This window comes from Pleurodeles waltl, chromosome 4_2, assembly GCF_031143425.1.
Source record: "Pleurodeles waltl isolate 20211129_DDA chromosome 4_2, aPleWal1.hap1.20221129, whole genome shotgun sequence".
In the NCBI taxonomy this organism is placed as follows: domain Eukaryota; kingdom Metazoa; phylum Chordata; class Amphibia; order Caudata; family Salamandridae; genus Pleurodeles; species Pleurodeles waltl.
Window position 1 is genome coordinate 29,872,857 of NC_090443.1, and position 22,412 is coordinate 29,895,268.

Sequence of the window (22,412 nt, forward strand, 5' to 3'; positions counted from 1 at the left end):
GAGGTTACCAGCATCATGGGGGAAACTTTGGTCCTACTGCCAGTATTGGTCCCATGTCTCCTTTCCACTTACACTGAAGCCTGCCAACGAGGCTGGATCAACAAACATGGGCCAGCCCTGTCCTCTGTCCCAATTTTTCCATCCCTCGCATAAACAGACTGCTGTGGTGTTTAGAGTTAATAACAAGTGGTTGCTCAATGCCATTCATCAGGGGTACACCTTCTAATTTTCTACATCTACCTCCCAGATGATTCTTGAGCTTCACTGTGGATGGTAAATGTTAATAGTTCAGTACTCTATCTTTCAGTTTCATCAAATATATTGCACCTGTAACAGGACACCTGCGAAGGCAAGGGTTTAGGAGTATATTAGGATTTTGATAAATAACTGTGACTGCTTTCCCTGGCACAAAATCAATAAGCTGTTAAGTTTGCTACTCAGCGTTTGTCATTGGGCCTTCCTCTCAATGTGCAAAAGTGCATTCTTCTACTTGATGTTTCTAGGTTCTTGGATTTCTTCAATTGAAGGGAAAGTCTATTGATCACCTAAAGAGAATGCAAGCTTATGCTTTTTTTTGCCAGTTGTGTCCTGTCACTGTCATGGCTCCAAGGTTCGCTTCTTTCTAAAGTGCATTTCTTCTTGCGTTACACTGCTTCCTCAGTGCCACCTTTTTATCAGCCATGTCCATCAAGAGCTAAATCTACATATTCTGTGACTCTAGGAACCTCATCACTGTCGCTTAGTAGTTAAAAAAAAAAGAAAAAAAAAAATAGTGGTGACTTCACAGCAACAATTTGCATATCAAACATGTTTTCAGCCATACAGCAGGACCCACCATCATATGATTGGTGCTAATCTGCAAGAACTACGTGGCAGTAGCATTGGGTCCCTGATGGAAACTTAAATTCATATCAACCGCTTGGATCCTAGGGCTGTGAAGCTAACCCTATAGGACTTCTGTGGTTAAGTAATTCATTAGTACTTTGTAGGCAAGCCACATTGCTGCAGCTGTCTCTGGAAGTTGTGTTTGTGGTAATCCACAACCTTGGTCAGCAGACAGTCACAAATGGGAAACAGAGAACACACTACCGCTGTTGGTATACAGATGTTGGTGAATCTCAGTGGTATCCTGTGGCAGTAAATCAGAAGGGTACATCTCCTCTCTTGGCTAGCAGGAGATGGCTTGGATGTCAATAGGTGGTCTTTTCAACTAAGTGCTCTACCGAGTTCCTTTGTGCATCTTTTCCAACCCTCTAATGCCCACCTTTTTATGGAAGATAACATTCAAAATAGTCCTAGTGGCTGTGACTTGGCTCATGCAGAATTCTGGCAGATGTAGCTGACACCAGAGTCACTTAAAGCTACTCCTTAATCATTTCTCTCTGAACAAAGCTCAAGTTCTAACTCACGGTTTCACCAATGATAATCATTAGCACTTGAATGATCCTGTCCAGGCACAAAATTCCAGTGCAGAGTTTACAAAATATATATATATAAAGTCACTACACTAGTAAAAGCAGCAGTCTTTTGCAAACCTGTTATTCCTTAAAGGAAATGTGAGAGCAAGGCAATGCAACCAAGTAGGGTTGCAGCATTGTCTCACTGGAAAACTGACACTGCTTGTTTAAGGAAGCATACTGGCATAAAGTTATCATGTCATGTCTGTCAGTGACTGTTGAATCATGTTCTTTATTCCGACTCATTTCCAGAAAATCCTGGCAGTGTTGCCATTTTAGGCGTTTTCCTGAGAAACCATCTTTCAAAACCTTTTATTCTTGACTTCACTTTAAGTCTTGAAAGACTGAAAGTATGCTTTGAACATTTTCTGATAGAAGAATATTTTCTTTTGCTTCTGCTCTTTTTAGAAATTCTGCTTTATCCTTTGTCATTTTATGACCTACAAAAGGATAAAGGAGAAGCCTCACCATCTTTGTGCACCTTTGCCTTCTGGACATTCATCTTACAGTGTGTGTGTGCAAGATTCTGCCAGAAGGTATCAAGAACAACTCTGTCAGGGAGGATAGCAGTCTCTGTGGCAAAGAGGAAGTATAAAGATTACAGGAATAATAACTGGATGGTCCAGCGAAAGTGGAGAAGGGGCTTCTTTAACCTTTGCACAGACTACAGTCTCTATGGACTCCCCAGAAAGAGAACAGGCCACCATGATACTAGTTTCTCTTGATCAACGCGGAGTTGAATGTTGAATGAGTATAAGTGCCACTTGGTCACAGTCAACGGCTGGCTCAAGGTCTATGCTGTAGAGTCCCACCGTTGACTTTGACTTAGATGTACTCAGCGATGCGTTTTTTACTCTAATCAAATCCAGACATCGGTCTCCATCCTCTGAAAACTCCTTCTGTTGTGCTATCTGATTGGTCTCTTTCATGAAGAAGCTTTCATATGCGGCGCTTTTAAATTTCTCCAAAGGATTGCACTACCACCTTGTCGGACTATACCTTCTCCGGGAGTGGTTTCGCCTCCATCTCCGAGACTTGTTACTCCCACAGCTCCTCCTCCATGACCATCTTAAACGTCTGCAGTGTGTGAAGACTTCTCTGACCAGAAAGAGGGTCAGTAGCAGAGTCTCATATCTCTTTGTTGAGTACATTTTGTGGTAGTGGCAGTTTACAAAATAAATCATCCCAATCTAAATTTACCCTCATGAAGGCTTTTGTGGAAGTGTTGACTCACCAATTGAACTTTTGACATTTGTGCTCCCTGCAAGTTTTTGGTGGAGAAACTGCCATTGATGCTGTCACTAATAGCTATTAATATGTTAGTGAACCTCAGGTATTGACTGAATATTCACCCTTGAAGTTACGCACAAAGGATGTTACTATGCAATCATCCACTGTTTCTGCAGAAAGTTTTCTCTCTTCCATATTACTTAGTCTGAGTTGCCTACGTTTTTAGGTCTTGTGTAAGCCACGACATTTTGGTTTTACTTAAATTATATTCGTAATGTGCTTAAATGGGCTTTTAGCCAACCCACTTAATCCATTAGCCTGGTGTCATTCACATTTGTCTTCTGACAGCAACCTGCATCATGAGGCAATGGGCAGCTCACTTCTACCTTTAGCAACCTTCACTGTGTTATGGCATTCCTTTATTTCACAAAGAAGCACATCTAAACACAAAGTAGTCCCCCTCAGTGCCAAGGACTATGATGTCCGTGTTCTTTCTGAGACCAAAACAATATTTGGAATAACACCCTTGTAAAAAGAGAACCAAATCACCTAAGTGGACATTTGGTTCATACAGTCACAAAACACTAGTGAATTGAAATAAGTTTAAGGCAAATAACACAAGTTGGACAAACAATCCTTAAAACACCTTTTTAATACATTTTCCACTGTTTTCTGCAGAACACAGCTTCAGAGCAGGAAGGGTACTGCTTTACAGTAAATGCACAGTATTGTATCTAGAGCACATTCTACAAACTCAATGTTAACTGTAACAATTGTTTTTTGAGTTTGAAGCGGCGTAAATTGACATGCAACCCTACGTGCCTCTCAGGACATGGAAAAGTGCAAGTTATGTAAGTGGCAGATAACAATAGCAATGCCTTGTTGGCCGGATTATGTGTCCCACTCATCACTTGTTACACCACCCGATCATAGTCATCACCAGTAATTCTTTATGTAAATGCTGCCTTATCTGATCACGCAATCAACCATGTGGTGGGTCTTTCTTTAGAAATTATTGGGCCAAAGATTAACCTGAACACTTAACATTTACACCCTCCCCGAAGCATACATCATCAATAGGAGCAAAATCTATTCTTGTAGGAAGCTGGCCTATTTATGTAGTATGTGAATACCATGTAAAGGGTCCAGGGGTTGCCCAGTGAGTGGACAGGGCTTGCTGTGCAAGTCCAAAGTGCTCTGTTTAGGGGTAGCGTTAGGCTTAACACAGAGAAGTACAAGACACCCACAGATACACACAATAGTCAATAAATGAGACACATGACTCAAGAATATCCACACAAATCAATAAAAATAGGTATTATTATATATGTTTAGGCATCAGAGAAACATTGTTGAGGTACGCATGGTTTTTAAATAAGAATTATTTTTATTTTTAAAAGTAGACACATTGCAATTTGAGTTCTGCAGTGTTGACCTACGGTAGGAAAAACACGTTCTGCAAACAGTACAGTGACTTTCAAAACCAAGCTCCAGGAGTTAAGGTGACTGCACCAGCAGTACACCACCAGTGGCACGGGGGTGAAGGATGCAAAAAGTGTTGGTGCCCTATGTGTTTCAATGGAGATCGGTCACTGCGAAAAGAGGCTGCAGGCTCTGGCCAGGAGGTCAGTCGGGTTGAACCACTGAGTGGGTTCAAAGCTTGGGATGCTCGGGAATGAAGGGACACCAGTGGTCCTCTTCTACTTGGTCTGGTGTGGCTGGGTGCAGAGGGTTCTTGGACTGTCGGGTGGCTCACTGGGGACTGTTGCAATGGAGGGGGGCCGACAGAAACAGGCTGTAGGTGAGGGATTGGGGACCAATCTGGGTGAACCAACAAGGGGACTCAAGTCTCACGAGCATGGGAGATGCAGAGACCACAGTGGTTCTCTTCTTGGTCCGAATAGAGAGGCGCAGTGGACAGCTGGGGTTGCCGTCGCTGGAGGGGGTCGAAGTTGAGGGGGGCCTGTGCAGAGGCTGCAGACATTGAATGGAAGGGCGCAGTGGGGAAACCCACGGTGGACCTTCTCTTGAGATTCTGAGAACCAGTTTGTCACTGTTGGCGCACTTAAACTTGGGCTAGGAGGCTCGGGTGCAGTAGTGCTGTCCAGTGGTGGTTTTTGCTGTCTGGAGTCCCCTTCAGCTGTTGAGTACCAAGGGAGCAACTCCACTAGAGTTCCCTGGTGCTGGAGAACAAAGTGGTTTTAGCACAATTGTCAAAATTAGTGGACAGACTGGCAGTGTTTGGTGCTGAGTCAGTCACCGGTCTTCAGGGGTATCCTCCTTCAGGTCAGGGGGATCTGCTTCTCTGGTGCGAAGGGCTCCCCTAAATACTTAATTTAGGGGTGTTACAGCTCTGTAGGGTAATATCCAATTGACTACTGCCCCATGGGGTCACAGTGTTCCCTATATGACCACTTCCTGTGGGAAGTGGGCATAACAGTTTCCCAGAATTCCTTGGTAGGCCATCTCAGAGATGGCTACCTCTTAAAAATTGTGTCCACCTCTCAGTAACCCACCTTAGGGATTGTACTAGCTTGGAGGTGGCACACCTACCCGACTAGATAATATTCCTGCCTGTCCAGGTACCAAATGGACTCTGGATGTGGGGGGTGTCTAGTGGAGGGGGGGGGGGCAGATTTGATTTCAAAGCTGACAGCCCTTTGAGGATTGCCCTCTTATGAATGCTAATCAACAGGTCGTCCTGTGGGAGGGGGTGTTGCACCCTCTTCCCAGACAGGCTGTTGTTGTGGGCCTCCTGAGAGCAGAAGAGTCTCACCCTAGGGGTCCAGAACGGTCCAGAACGGTGTCTCGGCGGGCAGGCTGATAGAAACCAGTCCATGAACACACCAGAGGCTGGTAGGGTTTTAGGGGCACCTCTAAGGTACCCTGTGGGTGCATTTATTAGTAAATCACACACTGACATCAGTGTGGGTTCACCAATACGACATGTTTGATACTAAACATCCCTATCTTCAGTGAAGCCATCATGTAGCTGGAGAACTAGTATTAACCAGTGTCCAGTGCATGTATTTAAAATGGCTTCCCTGGTCACTATGTCTGAGAATTGACAGACATAGCAAGGGCAAATCTGCTAGTGCTAGATATGACCTCACATGTAATATAATGCACCCTGCATAGGGCTGCAAGGCTTGCTAGATGGGTAACTTACATATATTGCCTGCAGTGTTAGGGGACCTGGCACACAGGCTGTGTGCCTTGCCGTGTTTTCACATTCGTCTGCACCAAGACGCTCAGCCTGCAATGGCAGCATGTCATGTGCTTGGTGAGGAGTCCCTTGGGGTGATACAATTTGTGCTGCTCACCTTAGGGACCATCTTTAGTACCCCAGGCACCAGGGGTACTATTAACTAGGGACTTACAAATGGGTGCTAAAGGTTTTGATGATTGAGGAAACATCTGTGCAGTTTTGGGAAAGAGCTCTGTCGCTTAGGACCCGATTAGCAGGAACCCAGTGCACTTTGTCAAAATCACATCATGTACCATCCAAGATGTGAGGGGGAAACAATGTCAAAAAGGAACTCTTTCCTACAACTCTGCTCACCAAAATCTCTTACTTCTTGTACACTTCCTAGTACCTATCACCACTTCCTACACTACTCCTGTATCTTGAGCAATCTAATGTAGCTACAGAAAGCTGCATCTGCTGCAGATCTCTCATACAAGAATTCTCTACTGCCTTTGCCACTCCAATGTGAGGAAAGTAAATTATGACAGTCCTGGAGGCATACCTAAAAGCGACCTGACATAGTCTTCACCAGTGACAGTCCTCTATGAAACATATCATACTCTGCATCACTCTTCCCTTCTGTCAAGTCTCAGCCATGGGTTGCAACACCCCTCCTCACAAAGTCTTTGAAGAAAGTGATGTGTTGTATGGTGTAGTTGTGAGACCTCATCATCTAATACACTCACAATACAATCTTGGGTCCAGTTCGGCTCTTTGGTGAACTTCAGCTAAACTCTGGGTAGTTATGGGCTTCGAGCAGTCAGGCTTAAACAAAGGAACAAATGGAAAGCATTTAGAAGTATCAAAATAATGAAATAAAGTCACTATACACAAGAAATCAAACCGCAGTTTATAAAATAGCTCTTACACCAGAATGTACAAAATCCACTTTAGGGTTCCAGGGTTATTGATTATCAAATAAAACTGAAATCCCAGCTTTTCACTTTAAATACAAACAAGCTGTGGAAACTAATGTGTTTAGCGGGAGCTTTGGAAAACGTATAAAGAGTTATTTGAGTACTCTGGCCCACTTTGGGCAACCAACTCGAGCAGGGAGAAGGTTGTGTTTGTTCTGTAAAAGTTGTAGGACAGTTACTTTGTCAACAAAGCAGTCTCCAGTCCAGTTCAAGCCTCTATGGGTGAACCGCCTTTGACATAAATTGAGTGGTCCTGATGTAAGGGATACAAGATGCTGAGGATGCTCTGTGGTTGACAGGGGGCATTTGAAGGCTCCTCCGCTGTCTTGGTAAAGTGACTTTGGTCACATGGGGTCAATGTACCTCAAAGTCCTGGTTACTTCAGCAAAAGTCTAGTTGCTTTTGGACTACTGGCCTCTGGTCACAACAAAATCAGTGGTCCCCTTTGATGTGGACTAGTTGCTTCCTTAGGCTACCAAACTGCATGCCAACGACTCTCCTGTATTGACCAGACTCTAGTGCAGCTTTTGAGCATCAAGACTGTTTCCCCAGCTGCTCGTCAGATGTCTGTGGTGATCAAGGGATTTTGGCAACTGACTTGCTAAGCTACTGACTTGCTAAGGTGGACTTGTTCTGCTTGTGTGGCCTTGGTGTTGTAACGGGAATTAAGCCAACTGACTCTTGAAATTTAGCCCTTCTGTCTGGGGCTCAGAATGACTTGCCTTGAGCCAGGCATCACCGGCACAGTCCTATATTTGGTAGCCCAAGGATCAGCAGGTGCAGTCCAGCGGTTGATGCAGCCTCTCTTGCCAGGTCCAGGGAAAAGCATAGCAGTCCTTCAGTCCTCTGTAGTTCAGATGTGATTTGAAGTCAGTTTGCCAGGGGTGCCATATTTAAGCCCAGAAAGTTCAATTGCGGGATTCGGGCAGTTAGTAGCCAATGGGCTGCTATGTCCTCTCTAACCTGATGACGACTTCCTGTGATTTGTGGCATCTAGCTATCGTAGAATGCAAGGTTTTGCTCACTTCCAAGATGGCAGAACCCCTCTCTTGGTGTGTGTGGAGCTTGGCAGCCCATCCTAGAGGTGTCTACCTGAGAACTACATGCCAATGGGAAAACTGGTTTGGTATCCCTTTTCCCCTTTGTGACCCCGACACCAACCTGTCTACCAGATTAAAAGAGCAGCCGTTCTTGTGTGTCCACCATTTACCCTACAAAGGTGGCTTGCCCTTTGAAGCTTAGCTTTTGGGCTCACAACCTGTGTGACTTCCAGTCAGGGAAAGGTAACACCTCTTCCAAAGGTAGGTTTCTATTGTGTCCTTTCCTCAGAGTCGTTAGCCTTCTGCCCTCCTGGGGAGAGATGTTGTCTTGCGGCCAGCATCTGAAAATGGCCACAGGAAATATCAGAAAACAGAAAGGCAACTTTCTAAAAAAAACTTTATTCAAAAGTTAAACTAAAGCCGACTTCATGCCGAAGACTAACTTAATATATCAATTATGTTGATATCTTAAAGTACCAACTTTATTAGTCCCTTTCGGTTTTTAGCACAGCTGAGTGGTCAGAGCATAACCCTGTGCTTATCAATGGGGCTACTAGCCTTTCCACGGTGAAATGACAATTTGTGATTTTTACTGTTAGGATCTATAAAAATGCATGTCTTGCTTTGTGATGACTTAAATTCATTAAAAAGGGAGGCTTGTGCTTTGTGTTTAGTTTAAATGGCAAAGTCAAGGTAGCAATTTCTTCTACCATTCTCCAGTGGCAGGCTGGGAGACATGTTCTACTTTGTCACTCCGGGGGTTGCACAGTAAGTGCTGCAGCCATGAGGGACAATATAACATACAGGGCCTTGGATATCCCTGGTACCCTATGATAGGGACTTCTACGTATGCTGACTTATGCCAGTTGGGTATAAGCCAATCAAACAATATGCTTTCAAGAGTGAAAGTACTGGCACTGAGGTCTGGTTAGCAGGTCTCACTGCACTCCAAGTTGAAAAAACAGTCAGTTGAAAACTTTGATGGTGATCATTCAAAAAAAGGCTTGTCCTTACAAGGTCGTCCCCTGCAATGACTGGTTTGATTTTCCTGGCACTACAGCAGTCTTGTTGAAAACATGCTTGTTTATCAGTCCATAAGGTCATAAGGCATACATGTGGGTTACGTGGGACTCATTCAAGCCCTGGAAATATCTTTCTTACTTGAAGGAATCCCAAAACTAATACCACTTCAATTCTTTCATCCTCTTTCAATAAATTTTGACACAATGTTTTATCAGTCTGGCAAAATCTTGTTAATTACTGTGATGTTCATGTTCTTTGGGAGACAATTTGAGAGTTGTTTTAAAATGAAAGAAAAATGCTTTCTATTAATGGCTTTTGATCGATATCATTTGGTAAAGGTTAAGCCCTTTCACAGATGAACTGATGCAGAAAGTTCAATTCACTGGATCCTACTGTCTCAGTATGTGTTTGTCTGGTGTAACTCCCAAGATGCCAAATCTTATCTCAGTCCTTAATTTTGGTTGATAATGAATGAAGCCTTTATTTGTATTTGTTAATTAAAACCTTTACAACATAGGTAAAAACTGGTAAAATTGCAGATTATCTGATTTGCTAGGTACTTATTCACTATAATGTTAGCAGCAAATAACTTAACAGAAACATTGTCTGTAACGTGAGACTCAAATATTTACAGCACAGGTATCTCTAAAGTGACAGTGCATGAGCAGTGTGCACAGTTCCGTCAATACTATAGATTGTGTAGGTTGATGCTAGTTTTGACATTGTTCCTTGGGCATCATATTGAGTTGGCCAGCCTCAAAATATTCTCATGTGTTTTTATTCCGTTGCTTTTGTTCTAAGTTGGAAAGGTTGCTACCCATCATTTTAGTTGCATTAAGTTTAGAATTTTGAGAAAAGCCCACACCTGATGAGAATATTATTGCCAACACTAGCTGTTAAGCATCACAATCCCCCATGGATTCACTAGCGATTTGCCCAGCCTCACTTTCAAACAAGATCTCAAGTCACTGTGTTTATATATTTTTTAATTAAACTGAGATGACTTGTAGGGTGTGTTCAGAATCTAATCTTTAAATGCCTTAAACATTCAAGAAAAAAAAGAAAAAAATGGCTCTTAAAAATCAGAGGTTCCATTATTATGGTAGAACTGACTCTAGTTGACAATTGTTTGGGAGAGCCCTTTCCAAAGGTTAATATTTTTAACATTAATATTTGGTATGTTGCTCACACACTGACCATGTCTTCCTAATATTCAGGGTCGTAGCAGCAGTTTTCCTGGAAGGCGTCGCCCGCGCGGTGGAAATGGTGGAGGATGTGGGAGCAGAGGACGAGGAAGATCGCGATTAAAATCTACTACTTCTTCCATTGAAACACTAGCGGTAAGAAGCCTAATCAAGCCTCATGGTTTCTTGATGACTTACAATGTGCTTTACGGTTTTAAGGTGAAGATTGGGGGTCCGATTTAGAGAACTACCTGGAGGTGGGTGCTGTAAATGTCTTCAATAGTTATTCTCTTTGTATTTGGTCTACAGTGGTTGTCTATCAATCTTCAGAAGGCTTGATCCTCCACAGATCAATTAAAAGTTCTTCACTACTGGCGGCAGATCATGTACAGTCTTTTTTTTTCTTTTCTTGGAGCACAGCCATTACACTACTGATAGTCAGGGTTGGTTCCTTCCCCACATCTATATAAAGTAATTTTGCAGCATGAACTTTTTCTAAATTGTAAATTTTTGGGGTTAGGTCTGAAAATTATCTTCAAAATTGTTTTTACTTTGAGCCTCGACCATAGTTGGAGTAGTATTACTCGGTGACGTCCACCTAAGGCCACAGTGTCCCAGTTTATGGAACCTCCTTTCAGACCCTCCATTTTCAGACGTTTTTTCTTCCCACTGGGTGGGTTCAATTGCAAAATGGAGTTGAGTAATTTTAGAACTCTGTCTTTTATTCTTCCATTGTTTAAGGGGCACAAAGAGACCTGAGATGTTTTAGACTCGTCTCTCTCATTGACACATCAGTTAAGGTTATAGGGAGAGTTATCCTCTCCAGACTGCCTGTTTGGCTAGGGCAACATAATCTCTAATTTACTATCTGGGTTTAGGCCGGGGAAAAACACTATTGACCATTGCCTTAACCTTCGGATGCTAATAGCGAACTACATGGTGGCCAAAAGATGGACCTGTACATTGCATTTATGGATTTAACTTCCGCTTTTGACTAAATGAATAGATCAAAACCGTGGTCTTTGTGGATCACTATGGGGATGGATTAACATTGTGAATTTTCTTCATGACCTCCATTTGTATCTTTCTACCGTTGTAAGATAGTCATAGCAGAAGCCTTTCTTTACCATTCAGTATACACAGGGGTATGAGACAAGGCTGCATATTCGCCCTTTTACTATTCACTCTATATATTAATAATTTGGGCCTTACTCTGATGTGCAAGTTGCAACGTTCCCCGGGTGGGTACCAAGTTTATTCCGGTGCTTCTCTATACATTTGATGCTGTGTTGCTGGCCAGGACAGCTGTAAGGCTTCAGTGCTTGTTGAAGTCCTTGATAGTTTATGAACTCGTTGGATTTGAGCACTAATTTCTATAAGTCCCACACTATGGCCTAAGAACTAGAACCCAGAGAAGGCCATCGGGTTTGGATGTGTTTTCCGTACTCCGGTTCAAGGTCGTTTTCAGGCTCCCTTCGGTCCATGGTTCATCTCTACGTCTGTCAGTATCTTTTTAATTTGCATTTCAGCCTCCAAAAACAGAAGAAAATATTCACTTGTCTAGTCGACTTGTTTTTACACGTGGCTTTCAGGGCTATTTTCTCATCATATTGAACTCAATTGACCATATTCTGCTAATGCAATGGACTCTATTCGGTTCTGTCCCAACTGCCACAAGTACCCGCACTCCGACCTCCATCAGGTTTGCAGCTGGTATTTGTCTGCAGATCACAATGAGGAGAACTGTGAGGCCTGTTGATCTTTTCGATCGAAGAAAACACTGGGATCGACGAGCGCATCAAATGGAAATGCAGCTCAAAGAACTAGAGCAAACACCCAACATCTTTGGTCTCCCTGAAGTCAGTCGTGAGGAAGAACTACACCAGTCCTTTGCAGCAGTGGAGGAGGCTTTCTGTATTCCAAACTCCAAATCTGATCCAGCACTACAGCTCGGGAAATAGTTACAATACTTCCCTTCAGCACAGCATGCAGTGAGTACCCATGCCCTATTCAGACCACCAAAAGACATTCTGCTCTGTCCGAAAGCATGAGTTCTAGCCACCACTGCCAACACCCCATGGTAGGCACCAAACTCTTGCTAAGGATGCCCCACCCCAAGGGCCGGCACCGAAAACTAAGCCGAAACCAGCTTCGTGTCGAGCAATCTCAGTACTGAGCCGACCCCCAACTGTCTCAGCTCTGACCATTTTGTCCCTTACAATTTTGAGTTCTGCCATTCGGATCGGACCACCTAAGTGCCCAAACAAAAAAAAGAGCTTGGCACCGAAAAAACCTTTTCCTGCACCGAAACTGATACTAGAGACCATGACCGATGGCCTCAATCCGAAACATAAGAAAATCCACATCCAGCTCTCAAATGGTTGGATTTTGGAAAAGACCGTGCAGGCAATGCCTACTCCATCCAGGAGCCAGCTTTACTTTGGGGAGGCCATCGATATTCCTGCACCTCCGAAGATGATGAAAAAGAACATTTGCTACCAGTCCTATTTACCCACCTTTGTCTACTTCTCTCCACCCCATTACTTCTTTACCTCCCTCACCACCACTCCATTCACCACACCATTTTTGAGTTAGAATTGACGTTGCGCCGCAAGCCTCTCCAGTCATACGTAGAGTAACAGGGAGGGCTGGAAGCAGCCCACAGATCCATGGGGAACACATGATATTGACCCTCCAGAGGATACTGACCCAGACAGTTAAACTAAACCCTCACCCTCAAATGACAGAATATCTTTCAAAGAGCTTTTTGCCACGGTGACTACATATAATCGGGTCACTTAGGGGTTCAATTGAGGAGGATTTGCTTTTCGTGACACTAGCAAATAAAACTAGGGCATGTCAATATCTGCCCATGTTAAAAGGCATGCGCTGACATTTTTAAAGATCCATTTCGAGCACAAGTTCTTACACCTAGGGTGGATAAAAAATACAAAGCTGCACCTTCTGACCCACTTTATATATCAAGGGCCAACTACCCCCAGACTCACTGTTTCTAATGCTCACAAAAGGGCAAATTCTCAAACAGGAGAAACCCATCCTGCAAATAAGGAGTCTAAGCTTATTGATGCATCAGGGAAGGGGTTGCTACACAAGCAGCTTACTATTAGCACATTGCAAACACCCAAACACTTTTGGCAAGATTCGACCAGGCATATTGGGGTGAAATTGTAATTGTATTGCTTCTGGTGGATTACTATATTGAAATAGGAGCACATTCCTCCAACATCTCCCTGATGAGTATAAGTAAAGGGGTAATCAGATAGACCAGGAGGGCAAGTTCACCTCAAATAATGCTATTAAACACGCCTTAGACTCTGGGGACACAGCTGCCAGAGGAAGTAACGCCAGTGTACTGATGTCTTGACATGCTTGGCTGTGCAAATCTGGTTTTAAGCCAGAAGTGCAACATGCACTGCTTAATACATCATTACACCATTTGATTAACATCCTTTTGGTGCACAGGTGGATCAAACATTAGAAAAGATGAAAAGGGACACAGGTTGCCAAGTCAGTAGGGGCACTACAACCCCCCACTCCTTGCAGTCCTTTTCGAAGCCCCACATAGAAGCATGGTAGTAAGACAAGACCACAGCGTCAGATGCTCCTACCTCTGCTTACAGAAAACAAGATCACGCCTCCCCTTCAAAGGGATACTACAGTGGCACATATAGAGAGACTAATTCCAAGGGCCGTGGAAAGGTTGCTTCCCCTCGCACTACACCCTCCACTTCAAAACACTGACCCTTTATTTATTCCTCCTGATCATTTAACACCTGTCAAGGGAAAACTACAACAGTTGTTTCACAATTGAGAAAAAGATTACAACAGGTCAGTGGATGTTGGATATTATCCAACATGGTTATTGTCTCCAGCTCATAAAAAAACCTCCCAACATTACACCTCGCAGACACAAACTCCCCATAGAACATGTAACCTTGCTCAAACAGGAAGTACCAGCTAGTCTGCTCAAAGGAGCCATAAAAAAACAGTACCTTTTCACCACCAAGGCTCAGGAGTGTACTCCCTATAATACTTAATTCCCCAAAAAGATGGTTCACTACATCCTATATTAGCTCTCCGACTGTCAAATCATTGCATCCTTTCAGAGCGTTTCCACGTGATAACGCTACAGGATATGATTCCTCTATTACAACAAGGTGACTTTGTCTGCACTAGACTTAACAGATAAATACTTCCACATTCCAGTACATCCAGCGCACTGCAAATACCTCAGGTTTGTAATAGTGAGAACACATTACCAGTTCAAGGTACTCCCATTTGGAGTTGCGACTGCTCCCCGTGTATTCACCAAATGTCTAGCAGTAGTTGCAGCACATCTACCCAGATTATTCATGTCTTCCCATATCTGGACGACTTGCTCATCAAAGCCAGTAAGAGGTATGTGTGTCTGGCATACTCAATCCACTCTACATCATCTTCATCAACTTGGATTTGCAATCAATATGGAAAAGTCTCACCTACAACCTTCACAGATACAGCCTTATTTAGGGGCTACTGTCAACACACAGCTGGGACTAGCCTATCCCTATACGACCAGGATTCATAGACGCTGATTCAGCCATTTCAACCCAGTCAACACCTAACAGTCAGAACAATCAAGGGCATGATGGCATCATGTATTGCAATAGTGCCACCTGCCAGACTCCATATGCGACCGCTGCAAGAGTGCCTAGCAAGTCAGTGGTCACAGTCACAGGGTCAGTTACAAGGTCTAGTGTTGATAAACAGCCGCACACATCACTCTCTGCAGTTGTGGAACACACAAAACCTATTAGAAGGGTGGCCGTTTCTAGACCCTTTTCTCCACTCTCAGAGCTGGTGCATCACTCACAGGATGGGGAGCATACCTACAGAGTCTGACAGTACAGGGTCTCTGGAACACCAGACATCAGACCTTTCACATCAAATGCCAGGTAGCCTAACTTGTACTGAAAGTTTTTCTACTTCATCTAAGAGGCAAAGTTGTCTTAATCCGTACAGACAATACAACAGCCATGTTCCATCTACAAAAACAAGGGGATATAATCTCGCTACTGTTATCACGCCTATCTCAGATGATCAGTTCCGCACAATATTCACCTGTTAGCGGAACACTTCCCATGGACGGACAACAACTTCACCAAACTCCTCAGCAGGATGCAGCAACAAGTCCATGAGTTGGAACATCACCCGAGTCCTCCTCTCCTACTTCGACAGGTGGGAGTTTCCGCAGACAATGCAAAATGCCCAAACTTTCCATTCAGGCTCCCACACCCACTATCCAAGGGCAATGCTCTGTGGATGAGTTGGTCAGGGATATGTGCCTACACCGTTTCACCTCTCCCACTTCCGTTTGTGGTTCAGAAGCTCAGGCAACCGTGTCTCACCCTTATTCTGATTGCTCCCACTTGGGCTCAACAACCATGGTTCACCACACTACTAGAACTTTCTGTAGTGTCACAAGAAGCTTCCCCTCAACCCTGAACTTCTCACTCAGGGCCATGGACAAGTCAGGCATCCAAATCCAAAGGAACTCAACCTTGCGATTTGGCTTCTGAAGTCATAGTTTGGTTACCTCAGTCTCCCTCCAGAGTGTATGTCCATTCTCAAAGAAGCCCGTAAAAGATTTGTTTTCTACTGCCAGAGTAAACATATTGACCCTTTTAATGCAACAGTGCAAAATATTTTCTATTTACTTTATTTACAGACATCTGGCCTTGCATATACTTCAATACGATAGCACCTGGCCACATTCGCCACCTACTTGCAAAAGAGCATTTTTCACTATTTTAATCAAGCATCCATGGAATGATTTAAGAGTGATCCCATCTAGGAATACTCCAGCACCTATATGGAATCTCAAGATTGTGCTTTCTAGACTTATGGGTCCACCATTTGAGCAGTTGAATAACTAGCCTCTCCAGTTTCTATCTTGGAAGGTTGCTTTTTTAGTAGTCATCGCTCCGCTTAGACGTGTTAATGAGCTCCAGGTATTAATCATAGCAGAAACTTTCTTTCAAATACAGACAGGGTAGTCCTTAGAACTAACCCAGAATTCCTACCAAAGGTAGTTTAATTTTTCCATTTTCAACAGTCAGTTGAACTGCCAGTTTTCTTTCATCAACCTGATTCTGTTGCAGAAAGAGCCCTTCATACATTCGATGTTAAGAGTTTGAATGCACTATATGGATAGAACCAAGGGGTTTCGTAAAACCAAGCAACTTACTGTTGCTTTCTCACTCCCTCACACAGGGAAATCCATATACAAATCAGGCATTTTAAGATGGATAAATGCATTTGGACATGTAATGCCAAAGCTAAAAACTTTTCTTTGCCCACACCTCCTAGAGCACACTCTACTTGTAAAATAGGAGCATCTATTGCTTTTTTAGGCAGTATACCGATAGCTGAGATCTGTAAAGCAGCTACATGGTCAACTCCACACACCTTCACTAAACACTACTGTGTGTGGATGTACTTGCACGCCAACAAGAAAATGTAAGGCAGGCAGTGCTACGTTCACGTTTTCAGACAACTGCAATACCCACAAGTTAGCCACCACTTTCTGGAGGGCACTGCTTTATATAGTCTATGCAAAGCATTTGTATCTACAGTCACTCATGCCATCGAATAGTTTGTTACTTACCATGTATGCATCTGTTTGTGGCAGGTAGTGCCGTAGATTAACATGCGTCCATCCTCCTCCTCCTCCTTGGACGCCGTTGACCGTTGCAGTACCTCTTAATAGATTCTCATATGCATGGACATCTCTTCACTAACGCTCACCTCAATTCTCACCCAAAAGCAGGAAAGCAATCTAACAATGACATTAATGCCCATATGCACCATCACCGTGAAGAGTAGTCACTCTACCCCGTGACTTGAGAGACTTCTTCGAAGAGAAAAACAACTTGCATACATCCGGACCCAACACTTGATGGCAGGAGTATGCACAGCATGTGAATCTACAGTAATACATGCCGCGGACAGATGCTTACATGGCAAGTAACATAATTCTTGTATAGCGCTTCCTATATGATGATGGCTGATATGACATTGAGAGATTTATGAAGATGATCAGGTGGAGCTATGTCATGAATTCGTAATGTTGAGTAGATACTTCCTGAAAAGTCCTAAAAATCAGTTGAACAAGTTAAAATGACTAAACCTGCAATGTGTAGGAATAAATAACCTTCAGAGTTGAAAAAATAGACTCCATGTAAAATGTATAATCTTCCTGTAAAACATCAGGTAAAAGTTTGTCAAAAACAAACATTCTTTTGGGTTGAAGCTGAATGACTCTGTTAATGGTTAGGTTACTGAATTTCACTTTCCTTCTGTGATTGACTAAGATCATAAGTTTGCATGTCCTCAGGATTCAAGTAACAGTACATAAAAGGACATATAGAAACGGACGTTCTCAGTCACCACTGCTACAAAGAGGCCTAACATTCTCTGATCTCCTTTGTGACTGAGACTGAAGGCAGTGGGAAAGGAAGTTAAGTGAGCAGCAGCTACACAATAATGTATTCCTGATATCTGATAGACTTCTAGTTGCAGATTCCTCACCTTTTGAATTTGACTGGATCCGGAGAGTTTTTTTTTCTTCGAGCAGTACCTCTGCGCGTCATTAGGTGGCGTCGGTCGACTCCGCAGGCTTCTGTGACGTCGTGTTCGCCGGGATGACGTCACTGTCATATTTAGGCACCACCCTGGCACGCTGAAGTCCGTTCTTTTCTTTCTGCGCCAGCCTTTGCGCAGATTGGAGAAGAGCTACCTCAGTCACTTTTTGACTACTACGACATTTTTGTCTACTATTTTTGACGAGGTTGTGGATGTGTTGAGGGATGTCCCGCAAGACCTGTTTTAAGCCCTACGACTCCTGTCACCGAATGATGTCAGTGACAAATCTACACCTTTGGTACCTGGAACGCGATCCCACCCCGAGTGTCGGGCCAAGAACCCGAAAGCTTTGAGGGAGCGGTCCTAAAGCTAATGGCAGCCCGACACTCGACTCTGTGGCGCTCACGCTCTCGTTCGAGAGGAAGGTCTCGAGTCCGGGTGTGGAGTCACCACCACTCTTCGTCCTCGAAGTCATCGGGACATTTGGGTCATTAGAGAGAAAAGTTGAAGAACAACAAATGTTCTTCGACTTCACACAGTCGCTCGGACTAGGCGGCACTGGAAGAGCGTGGATGCTCTAGGCCTCCATCCTTGAAGCCTCCATCTGGGTCTACCCTGTGCTTCTGACTTCCCGGGAGCCGGAACCAACCCTGACCAGCTAAGAGTTTTATGTTGCAATGCGCCTCATTTTTGGACAGTCCGACCCACCCTTGTTGCCCTCTGGCACAGGTGAGTCAGTGAGGGTCCCCTCAGGTTTGAAGATGTCAGTTTCAGTCACGACTCCGGAGGGATCCTCTAGATCCAATCTTGGATCCACCTCAGGTCAGACGTCGATGCTCCCGACGTCTGTTAGGCCCACAATTGGCGTCAACCCTATTCTCATACTGGCGACCCAGAGCCAAAATGTCATTGCTGTACACAGATTTCGTTCTCTGAGCTCTCCTGGACTGGGTGCAGGATTTGGGTGATGCCAGTGGTCTAGACACCTCCCCTGACACTGGTATGCTCTCTCCCCCTACTGTGGATACGGAGGAGGGCGCCACGTACTACATGGTGGTGAGAAGGGCAGCTGAGGTCTTGGACCGTGAGCTACCTTCTGTGGAGGTTAGGCCTAATATCCTAACAGACGTTCTTTAGCCAGGGTCTTCCACATCAGAACCCCTTCCCCCTTTTAATGATGCACTGACGGACGTCCTTTTGGGTACTTGGTCCAGAACCAGCACAGGGGCTCCTGTGAATAGGGCGAGTGCCTGCTGCCACCGGCCTGCGCCTACAGACCCGAAATGACTCACCTAACACCCCATGCCTGAGAGCCTTGTTGTAGGAAGTTGGCTCTGTATGTGCTATTTCAAAGTAAGGAATAGCATGCACAGAGTCCAAGGGTTCCCCTTAGAGGTAAAATAGTGGTAAAAATAGATAATACTAATGCTCTATTTTGTGGTAGTGTGGTCGAGCAGTAGGCTTATCCAAGGAGTAGTGTTAAGCATTTGTTGTACATACACATAGACAATAAATGAGGTACACACACTCAGAGACAAATCCAGCCAATAGGTTTTTATATAGAAAAATATCTTTTCTTAGTTTATTTTAAGAACCACAGGTTCAAATTCTACATGTAATATCTCATTCGAAAGGTATTGCAGGTAAGTACTTTAGGAACTTCAAATCATCAAAATTGCATGTATACTTTTCAAGTTATTCACAAATAGCTGTTTTAAAAGTGGACACTTAGTGCAATTTTCACAGTTCCTAGGGGAGGTAAGTATTTGTTAGGTTAACCAGGTAAGTAAGACACTTACAGGGCTTAGTTCTTGGTCCAAGGTAGCCCACCGTTGGGGGTTCAGAGCAACCCCAAAGTCACCACACCAGCAGCTCAGGGCCGGTCAGGTGCAGAGTTCAAAGTGGTGCCCAAAACACATAGGCTAGAATGGAGAGAAGGGGGTGCCCCGGTTCCGGTCTGCTTGCAGGTAAGTACCCGCGTCTTCGGAGGGCAGACCAGAGGGGTTTTGTAGGGCACCGGGGGGGACACAAGCCCACACAGAAATTTCACCCTCAGCGGCGCGGGGGCGGCCGGGTGCAGTGTAGAAACCAGCGTCGGGTTCGCAATGTTAGTCTATGAGAGATCTCGGGATCTCTTCAGCGCTGCAGGCAGGCAAGGGGGGGGTTCCTCGGGGAAACCTCCACTTGGGCAAGGGAGAGGGACTCCTGGGGGTCGCTTCTCTAGTGAAAGTCCGGTCCTTCAGGTCCTGGGGGCTGCGGGTGCAGGGTCTCTCCCAGGCGTCGGGACTTTAGGTTCAAAGAGTCGCGGTCAGGGGAAGCCTCGGGGTTCCCTCTGCAGGCGGCGCTGTGGGGGCTCAGGGGGGACAGGTTTTGGTACTCACAGTATCAGAGTAGTCCTGGGGTCCCTCCTGAGGTGTCGGATCTCCACCAGCCGAGTCGGGGTCGCCGGGTGCAGTGTTGCAAGTCTCACGCTTCTTGCGGGGAGCTTGCAGGGTTCTTTCAAGGCTGCTGGAAACAAAGTTGCAGCCTTTCTTGGAGCAGGTCCGCTGTCCTCAGGAGTTTCTTGTCTTTTCGAAGCAGGGGCAGTCCTCAGAGGATGTCGAGGTCGCTGGTCCCTTTGGAAGGCGTCGCTGGAGCAGGATCTTTGGAAGGCAGGAGACAGGCCGGTGAGTTTCTGGAGCCAAGGCAGGTGTCGTCTTCTGGTCTTCCGCTGCAGGGGTTTTCAGCTAGGCAGTCCTTCTTCTTGTAGTTGCAGGAATCTAATTTTCTAGGGTTCAGGGTAGCCCTTAAATACTAAATTTAAGGGCGTGTTTAGGTCTGGGGGGTTAGTAGCCAATGGCTACTAGCCCTGAGGGTGGGTACACCCTCTTTGTGCCTCCTCCCAAGGGGAGGGGGTCACAATCCTAACCCTATTGGGGGAATCCTCCATCTGCAAGATGGAGGATTTCTAAAAGTTAGAGTCACCTCAGCTCAGGACACCTTAGGGGCTGTCCTGACTGGCCAGTGACTCCTCCTTGTTATTCTCATTATTTTCTCCGGCCTTGCCGCCAAAAGTGGGGCCTGGCCGGAGGGGGCGGGCAACTCCACTAGCTGGAGTGTCCTGCTGGGTTGGCACAAAGGAGGTGAGCCTTTGAGGCTCACCGCCAGGTGTGACAATTCCTGCCTGGGAGAGGTGTTAGCATCTCCACCCAGTGCAGGCTTTGTTACTGGCCTTAGAGTGACAAAGGCACTCTCCCCATGGGGCCAGCAACATGTCTCGGTTTGTGGCAGGCTGCTAAAACTAGTCAGCCTACACAGATAGTCGGTTAAGTTTCAGGGGGCACCTCTAAGGTGCCCTCTGTGGTGTATTTTACAATAAAATGTACACTGGCATCAGTGTGCATTTATTGTGCTGAGAAGTTTGATACCAAACTTCCCAGTTTTCAGTGTAACCATTATGGTGCTGTGGAGTTCGTGTTTGACAGACTCCCAGACCATATACTCTTATGGCTACCCTGCACTTACAATGTCTAAGGTTTTATTTAGACACTGTAGGGGTACCATGCTCATGCACTGGTACCCTCACCTATGGTATAGTGCACCCTGCCTTAGGGCTGTAAGGCCTGCTAGAGGGGTGTCTTACCTATACTGCATAGGCAGTGAGAGGCTGGCATGGCACCCTGAGGGGAGTGCCATGTCGACTTACTCGTTTTGTCCTCACTAGCACACACAAGCTGGCAAGCAGTGTGTCTGTGCTGAGTGAGAGGTCTCCAGGGTGGCATAAGAGATGCTGCAGCCCTTAGAGACCTTCCTTGGCATCAGGGCCCTTGGTGCTAGAAGTACCAGTTACAAGGGACTTATCTGGATGCCAGGGTCTGCCAATTGTGGATACAAAAGTACAGGTTAGGGAAAGAACACTGGTGCTGGGGCCTGGTTAGCAGGCCTCAGCACACTTTCAATTGTAAACATAGCATCAGCAAAGGCAAAAAGTCAGGGGGCAACCATGCCAAGGAGGCATTTCCTTACACTTGTGATCCAGGCTTTCTCTCCTCCTTCATCTGGGCTGCTATTCCCATACTCTCTGGGATATGGTTGCGCAGGTGCTGCCTGCAGTTCCGGAGGAGGCCCGGACTGTCCTCTCCCAAGCGCTCGCATATGGGAGAGATGCAGCCACGTTCATCATTCGCTGTGGACTGGATACGACCGTCTCTCTATGCAGATCGGTTGCATTGATGGTGGCATGAAGTCTCACGCCTTGCTGAGAGCATCTGGCTTCTCTGGGGATGTCCAGCAAACGTTGGACATGCCCTTTGATGGCACCCGTCTCTTCGGAGACAAGGTGGACTCTGCACTCCAGCGCTTCAAGGATTCCCGAGCTACGGCCTGGTCCCTTGGCCTCGCACCTGCTCGTAGACCCCACCAGTCTGCCTCTCGCCCCTTTCGCTGCTTCGGAAGGGGCACCCAACCACGTCCTTTCCCACCGAGCCATTGACCGACGCATGCTGTACAGCCCCTGCGCAGCTGTGGGATCCCATGATCTCGGGGATCAGAGAGCCAGCAGGTAGCCCAGTTTCCCCCAAACCTTCTTAGTCCATTGGAACACCTGGAACCAGTTGGCAGCAGGATTCACCATCATCTGCCCCACTGGAAATCCATTACCATGACAGGTGGGTCCTCCAAATTGTTTGGAA

General features: G+C 45.4%; 1 protein-coding gene across 4 annotated transcripts in view; it reads left to right on the forward strand.

Annotated features, from left to right (window-relative positions):
- Window positions 1-22,412, forward strand: part of KMT2D (lysine methyltransferase 2D) — a 1,162,185-nt gene that overhangs the window by 322,045 nt on the left and 817,728 nt on the right. For all 4 annotated transcript variants that reach the window (XM_069230486.1, XM_069230488.1, XM_069230487.1 and 1 more), the window contains exon 12: window positions 10,132-10,254. In XM_069230486.1, the coding sequence (XP_069086587.1) occupies window positions 10,132-10,254 (123 nt within the window). The remainder of the gene's footprint in view (window positions 1-10,131; window positions 10,255-22,412) is intronic.